The 8,645-nt window shown below is 27.1% G+C and overlaps 1 protein-coding gene and 1 long non-coding RNA gene across 3 annotated transcripts in view; one reads left to right on the forward strand and one right to left on the reverse strand.

The window, feature by feature from the left end:
- The window catches only part of LOC100158927 (serine protease inhibitor 4-like), a gene marked incomplete in the record, with an annotated part of 7,894 nt that extends 5,294 nt beyond the window's left edge, over positions 1-2,600 (reverse strand). Inside the window, 2 exon segments of one of the 2 annotated variants that reach the window (NM_001163095.1) lie at positions 2,298-2,438; positions 2,532-2,600. In NM_001163095.1, coding sequence (NP_001156567.1) covers positions 2,298-2,438; positions 2,532-2,546 — 156 coding nt within the window. 2 annotated transcript variants of the gene reach the window in all.
- Positions 2,601-4,257: 1,657 nt separating this feature from the next.
- Positions 4,258-4,980, forward strand: LOC115034014. The gene is made up of 3 exons (XR_003839359.1): positions 4,258-4,427; positions 4,517-4,597; positions 4,685-4,980. It is a non-coding gene; the product is annotated as an uncharacterized LOC115034014 (long non-coding RNA).
- The last annotated feature ends 3,665 nt before the right edge of the window (positions 4,981-8,645 follow it).

The following is an 8,645-nucleotide window of genomic DNA, read 5'->3' on the forward strand; positions in this document are numbered from 1 at the left end:
GACGGATTAGATCACGGAATTATATCTATAATTAATACCTGCATATTAGCATATTATCAAAGTGTTTTTATTGGTAAATATTTCAATTGAATAAATTGAAATAACGAAAATACGTAAATTGAATAAAAATTTATTTAAGGTAGACTTTTTTTTGTAATAGTATTGAAAAGTAATGGTGATTTTTGTATTTTTGCATTACATTTTATGTATAGAAACAAATGTATGGATTTCTAATTCAAAATAATTTGCAAATGTTCACTGTGATTTGTGAAACTATGACATCAGATGATCGTAAAAAATCTTGTGAATTTTTCGACTAAGCAAAAAAATGTTGTGGAAAATAATTTTAAAAAAAAAAGCTGGACAAGTGGGTACCGCTCTGCTGTACAGTAATTGTCAAGTATGTCATTGTAATGGATGTGTTATATTTGAATTCATTGATAAATCATTGGAGACGAAAAACAATTCTGAGCAGAGACGATGAGTTAGCCTGAGCCTAGCTCAGTGGCGCCAAACACGTATGCCTACTGGGGTAAGTACCACATAACTTTTTTAGTTGGTGGGTGGGTAGGTGGGTGACTGCTTTGTGCTTTAAGATCTGATTGATCTTGATAAATTATTACTAAATACATATACAATATCGTAAAAATGATATTGCATTGAAACGCTCATAAAAAAATATTCTTGCTTTACGCTAAACTTAATTGTTTTGTTATAAGTAGTATTTTTTTTTGGAAATCTATTATAAAACTTTCTTATCTTAGCTATATGAAAAAAGTAATATACATAACTTATTTACGTAGAACTTTGTTTTAAATTTCCAATCCTTAGCTATAAAAGTTGAATAGGTATTTTATAAATTTTTAACTAGGTACAAAAGAGTTAATAAATTGTATATAAATGTTGTCAAAATTTAACATTAAATGCTTATAAAAAAAAATTGTACGTATGTTTTTTTAATATTTTTTTAATTGGTATTGTAACAAAATATCAGGAGCCTTGTATTAAATTGTCACGTTTTTTTATCCAACAAGTATATTTTATTGATATTTATGGAAAAAAAACTAAAAAAATTGAAAACTGACATGTCCGTGAACAGCTCAAAAAGAATCAAAATATTTTCAAAATTTTATGGTGTAAAGAAAATGAAAATATAAACATTCATTAAATTTTCAAGTATCTGCAGTTATTCGTTTTTGAGTAACAATATAAAATAACAAAATCACTATATGAGAAATCGAGTGAATATCCAATATTGTAAAAATACGAATTTCAAACGCTCATAAAAATTTAATTTGATATGCTTGTAGACATTTTTTTTTTGATAAAAGTAGAAAAAGTTATGAAGAACCTTGTATCATATTTTCAAATTTTAGATTCAGAAAGAAAAATTGTTATGAATTCTCAACTCATAATAATGTGCTAATTTTCATGATTCTTCCTATTTTATCAAGATTTGAACTTTAAATACTTATGAATAAAAATTGTGACTAAGGATTTTTAACATTTTTAAATATCATTGTAACAATATACTAGGAGCCTTGTATTAAATGCCCAAGCTTTTTTACCCAACAAATAAAGTTTTATTGACATTCATTTAAAAAAAGACTGATAAAATTGGAAACAGAAAATGTTCCTAAATAGTTCAAAACAATTCAAAATATTTTGAATATTGTTTCATGAATAAAAAATGCAAGGATAAACGACCAGTGAAAATTTCATGTATATACGTTAATTTGTTTTAAAGTTATATCAAATACCAAAATCGATTTTATGGTAAACCAATTTTACGTAAAAATTCCCGTTTTTCCTTAATTTTTATGTTGTTTTTCCAGGCTGTTTTGAAAACTATTGGAAATGTTTAAATTTGACCTACTAGATTCACTTTCCCATCGAACAACATACCATTGAAGAAAATCAAAGCAGTTTTACTGCCCCAAACCGTGATGACAGACACAAAAATAAAAAAAATTAATTAATAAAAAAAATAAAAAATACACATCATTGTAAAATCGTTCCACTCAGAATCTAAAAAATGTATTTCTGATTTTTTTGAACTAACATTTATGAAATTTATAAGAAATCTTGTATTACATTTTCAAGCTATTTTACTAAGTGAAAAAGTTTTCATCAAGAATAGTTAAAAAAAAATTCCAAATTTCTAAAAATTTCTCAAGGTGGGTATGATTAAGTTCCAATTTAGACAATTTGCAGTTTTCTAGTAGTTCTATTTTAGTTCCAATTGATTTATTTTTAGTCAGAATTTCATTAAATTGTTTAGATATATTATCTAACTTACCGTTTAATCTTAAATAATGTGAATTTTCCTCACGAAATTGATAAAAAGGTGGTTTAATTTTGTTTTGTGAAGATTTCATTTGAAAGATGGATTTGATCATTTTGTCGTCCAATTTATCAGAAGAGTAAGTTAGTGTCCTCTATAACAAAATAAAACAGAGGTATAAAAGTAATTAAGACACGTACAATTTAAAAATAAAACGTATAACTGTATAGATAGTCGAGAAGCATACTATACGAACGTGCATCCGTTACGACAGTTAACTATCAACCGATAGTTATTGGTTATCGCTAGTCACTACGCGTTATGGCTTTGTTGCATTACCTTCTTAATTGATTTTAATATTATATTTTCAGTAAAAAAAAAATGTATGAATTATTAAAAATTATGATTTAATTAACATAATAATTCTATTAAATACATTGATATTGATCGAAAAAATACTTTAACTGCCAAATAAAATTAAAGCATATTAATTCAATATTCAATTTATAAAATGACCAACTTCAGTCTCTTAAATGTTTGATTATTTTTAATAATAGGTATTAGCATTGAATTATAGCAATTTGTATATTAAATTATTCTTATTACAAATTAATATTATAATATATTAATATTGTAATATGTAAATTAGTTTCCTTATTTTTCAAAATAAATAATTTTTCCTCAATTTACCAATATTTTCTACTGGATTGAGGATAAATCATCATTATACTTTTTACTTGTAGTACCTAGTCTATTAAAAAATATTTAAATATTGTATACATTTTGTAACAGATTTACGATGTTAATTCAATAATACATACTCAATAGTAGGGATCAAAATGCCGGAAAAATTCGGGAAAAATTCCGAAAAAAAACCGTTTTTTTCCCAGAGCCTCGGAAAACGTGGAAAAATTGGAGGATATTTAAATAATACATTTCCAAAAAAAAACCGAAGTTTTAGGGAAATAAAAAAAAAACCAAATTTGTGGAAAATTAAAAAATTGTATTTATGCTTAAAAATTAAAATAATCTATGTAAAAAAAAAAACCATTTTAAAAAAGGTGGGTAAGTGGATGTTGCTCTGCTGTACAGTTGGTTAGAAGTGGGTCACTGTATAATGGATAGTATTAAATTTGAATTCAATGATATAATATCACTGTATAAGAAAAACGATTCTGAGCGGAGACGGTTTGGTAGCAGTGGCGTCATTTTGGGGGGGGGGGCAAGGTGGGCATTTGCCCCTGTCTGATTTATCTGAAAAGCAGCCCAATGGGCCGGTGTCCGGTTTTTGCCATTTAACCATTATTATATTTTATTAGTGCAAAAACATGATTATTTTTATAATATTTTCAGAAAATATGTTACAGTCTACCTACTAAGAAATTATAGTCACAATATGATACATTTTTAATTAATAATTGATAGTTGGAATAAATTTATATTTAGACGTATGCGGGACGTGCGTGTATGTTTTGTGTGTGCGTGTGTGTTTTGTTATGAAAAAGGAAATAGGAACACAATATTGTTGTATGCACAACAATAATAATAATTAATATCATAATCCCATATAGTTTTATTTTTAAAACCTAAAATTATTACAAATTCTAAAAACAACAATCGATTTACACATTACTATCTTACCTATTTAGTATTTATCATTGATCTCAGACTTCTGTCAACTTGCGACAGACGACAGTCGCTTACTCGTTTATCACAATTCAGTATTCACAGTAAACTTTTCTGTATTTTGTTAATATTTAGTTCAGTAACCGCTTATTCTATATTAATTATATTCGTGAGTTCGTGACGCGTGTTCTCATTATTATTTTGTTATGGAGAAAACGTTTCTTAAAAAAAAAGTAATGGGTGGTGTGGCTAAAAACCGTCATGCGAAAAAAATAAATCTACAACAAGTCGCCCAAGAATCAAAAATAATTACTGCATTTTTTAATAAACAAACAAAACCTGAACCAGTAAGCAAGCAATAATAAATAAAAAAATTAGTACTTAAGATAATATTAATTTCTAAATTCGATTTTATGTACCTATCTTTTAGATTGATGCACAATTAATACAACAACCTGCAGTTGTATTACAGTTGGACAAATTAATCGAAGAACAAGAATATTCAGTTGATTATCCTGTAAATGATTATTTTTTTTTATATTGACTGAAATTATAATGTTAAATAATAAGTATACTGTATACTTATAAATATATAATATGTTTTAGGATGATCACGATAGATCTGTTAGTTTGAATATTGAACAACCAGTTCCATTTACAAATGAAGATGATACAATGGACAATATGGTATGAAATTTTTTAAAAATTTAGTAAAAACAAAATTATTGTAAATATCAATCTATAAACACATTTTTAACTTTCTCATTATTTTAGGATGTAGTGCCAAGATCAGCAGTTGATGTTTTTATTCCTACAATTGAAAAACAACACATGTGAGATCCAGTAAGTACCAAACAAATATACGATAACTTGCTTACATTATGTTTTAATTTAAGGATTATTTTCATAGGTGAAACTAGACCTCTAAAACGTGGAGTGCTAAAGTATTAAAAACATAAGATTGATGGTATTTAATTATAATTATGATAGTTCTTAAAAAAATAATGGTTCTAAATTAAAACTTAAGGAGATTACTTTTAGGAATAATTCCTTAACTTTCTGTTAATCCAAACAAATTATTTTTAATATGCATAATACATTTAATATTGTTTATAGAAAATAGGTTTGGTACGGGGTACTATTTATTTATTACAAATTTTAAAAATCAGCACATTTGCTTTACATAACTAAGTAATTTTATGTGTGATTAGGAAATAAAAATCCTTTTTATATTAAATATTTTTATTTTTATATATTTAATGTAAAAACTTATTAAAACATAGGTATCAAATTATATTTTATTCATAATTATAGTCAAACAATTTATTTATATTTAATTGTATTTTTATCAATTTTTTGTATTGAAAATTATTATTTATAGTACCTGTATATTTTATTTTATATTTGGTTGTATAAAAAAAACCATTATATTCTGCCTCTGGCCCTCTGAGTGCTGAGTCTGCCCCCTCTTAAATATATCCCTGCTCATACCATAAATAATTACCTAATTTAAAATAATTGAATAAGTTAAAACTAACATTTACTTTTTGTGCTTAGGTTCGATTGCCTACAAATGCATTACAAGAAAATTATGATATTTCTTTATCAAAAAATGATGAACTAGTTCAGCCAGAAATGTTATTCCCTGCTACCAATGGTCGACAATTTACAAGTAGACATTATAAAGTTTACAACTGGATAGAGTATTCTGTATCAAAAGATGAAATTTTCTGTTTTCAATGCCGTCATTTTTCTGCCAACATTATAGCCTCTGGAAAAACTGCTGGTAATTTATGTTTTGTTAATTATGGTTCAAAATGTAAAAATTGGAAGGAACAGACCTTATCTTTGAACAATCATCAGAGATGTAAGACTCATGTTATCTGTGTACAGCGTTGGAACGATTATCTTCTAGTTCAAAAAAACCATTCACTATCTATCGCTAATCAAGTTAATAACGTACAACAACAAAATATTATTGAAAATAGAGAACACTTAAAATTCTTACTAAAGGCGGCACTTTTTCTGTCAAAACAGGGTTTAGCATTTCGTGGACATAATGAGTCTGATATTTCTAAAAACAAAGGGAATTTTTTAGAAATTTTAGATATGTTTGCTGATGATAAAATAAAATTACGATTACAGGCAAATTGTCAGTCTAGGTATTAGACATATTATATACTTATCTATGGTATTAAAAAAAAAAAATTGACCTATAATAGGTACCTGTAATAAATTCCAAATTAATCATATCACAATATCCATTAGGTACTTATAGCGCGTTATACATCAACAACAAACCGTGATAGTGTGATACTATCATAGATATATAATATTATACTTTAGAAGTTTCAAGTACCCACGAATAATATTATACAATTATAACAAAATAATTAAAATAGTTATTCTAGGTTTTTTAATATGTAATTTCGTCTAAATTTGAAATTAAAATGACTATAAATCTGTATTTTTAAATGTTAAAAATTGTATACGTCTTATTGTCAATTTATATTTATAATAACTAATAAGGTATTATAGTAACTGGCTGATAGGTTTATTAATTATATTACAGTAACTATTTGATAGTTTTTATATTTTTAAACTTAGTGAGTTGGTAAAAATTAAATAATATTAATAACTACTAAATTGTATAATACTATAATAATTAATAATTATTAAATAACAATGAAAAAAATGTTTACGTATTTTAGTATTTACGTGAAGATTATGTAAGTTACGGCCGTGGCGACTTGCGTTATATAATCCGGTTTTATGCAGTTATTAAAATATTTGGCGTCGTTATCATTACTATTTTTTGAAGTTTCGTGGAACGGCTCACGCACACTAATGTTCATTTACTTTACCCACACATACACACCACTAGACTAGTAATGTAGATAATTGCCTATACACAACTCCTTAGAAATTGTAGTGCTGCAGCACCCTTAACAAATATTTTATATGCACACCGAATTATAATTATTGAGCTAGTATCCATTTACAAACTATTTAGTATTTAATAGACTATAATATTATCCTTATTCCTTAGTATTTGAAGAAGAATAACTAAGGAAGTTTTCGTTAAAATTTCGATCACGATACATCAATATTTTCAGAAAAATTATCTGATTCCCATTTTTGCTTTAAAACATATAGGTTTTCATTTGAAAAACAAAAGTTAGTATCGCCACAGGATACTCCTTTAAATGTTGTGAAAAATCTAAGGTACTCGAAATTATCGTCTTTACTGACACTTAAAATTCCCAAAATAAAATTTGAATATATGCATAATTTAAGCATAAAATGGGGTGAGCATGCTTAAAAAATCACCCTGTATAACAAAAATAATATCAAAACATTTTATAAATTGTAATATTTTTCGTAACCATGGATAAATATTTTTTTTACAGTTTGATTTGATTTGAAAATAAATAGTATTTAAATATATTATATTTTACTGCTAACAATACATGAAAATATTTTAACCACTGTACCTATAAAAAATAAAGATGGTAAGTACTATTGCTATATATCTATGCTAAATATTATTTTTTAATTACAAATAAAATTACTTCTATCTCTTTTCAATCACATAATTATAATATCTCTATGTCAGGACCTAAAATACATCTGATTTCAGGGGACACACCACACACTAATTAATTTAACTGTAACTTTTGAGCTTTGACAGTTTTCTATAGCAAAAAAAACCTGTTGGGGTTCTAACACACAAAATCCCCCCTTACCACTTTTATATATCATTTACCCTGTAAGTGAGTTAGTGAGGTAATTTTTACCAAGAACGACCAAGAGGATGTTAAGTGTTTTGACGATCCGCAAGCGCGCGGCGTTTAAGTCACGCCTACTACCTATTCGCAATTCGCAACCGGCCGACTGCAGCGACGAGTGCTTGTTCGGGAGCGCCGTTTATTTGTCTATGCCCGAGTAACAATTTCATGGGGTGAGGTCGGTTAAACAGACCGATAGGTGTATGGAGGGTGCTAATTTTATTTTGAACTGTTTTTAAACTTTGTATGGTGCCTAGTCCGTTTGATTGACCCAGGGGCGCCATTTCAGTTTTTTTTAAGGTGTGCAAACAATTAAAGAGGCCAATTTTTTCCCACCTCCAGGCCAATCGTTAAAAAAACGTTTCTAGTGTTTTCAGTTTTTCATTACAGATTCATTACAGTATCAAAAACATACTTAATAAAAACATATTTTTATAGTTAACACATTACATTTTACCGTTCATACATTCTGTGAATATACTGTATATATATACGTATGTATATACTATATAGTGCGTATAGTAAAGATATTTTTAGATAGAATAGATGCATATTATTATTATTATGTCTTTTGTCTATCAATAACTAGGGGCGGACTGGCCTAGGGTGCTATACACCAAGTAGCACCCCGGGCCCCCGTTTGTATTTATGATCCGGGCCTCCGATTACCACAGTTGGTATACGGTATAATACTGGTAAAAATAATACGTTTCTCCAGCACCGCCCCAGTTTTTTGTTTGTGGGGCGAAAACTAAACTCGTACAAATTTTAAAAATGGTCATACTAATTCATACTAATTGCATACTAAATATAAGCACAAAAAAAAATATGAAAATCGTATGGGGGGTGCTGGGGTAACGTACGTCAAAAAAAATGATTTCCAATATATTATTTTTCCAAAAGAATAGGAAATTATTATTATTATTATACCATTCCGTATCTCATAG

This window comes from Acyrthosiphon pisum, chromosome A2 (genome assembly GCF_005508785.2).
Source record: "Acyrthosiphon pisum isolate AL4f chromosome A2, pea_aphid_22Mar2018_4r6ur, whole genome shotgun sequence".
In the NCBI taxonomy this organism is placed as follows: domain Eukaryota; kingdom Metazoa; phylum Arthropoda; class Insecta; order Hemiptera; family Aphididae; genus Acyrthosiphon; species Acyrthosiphon pisum.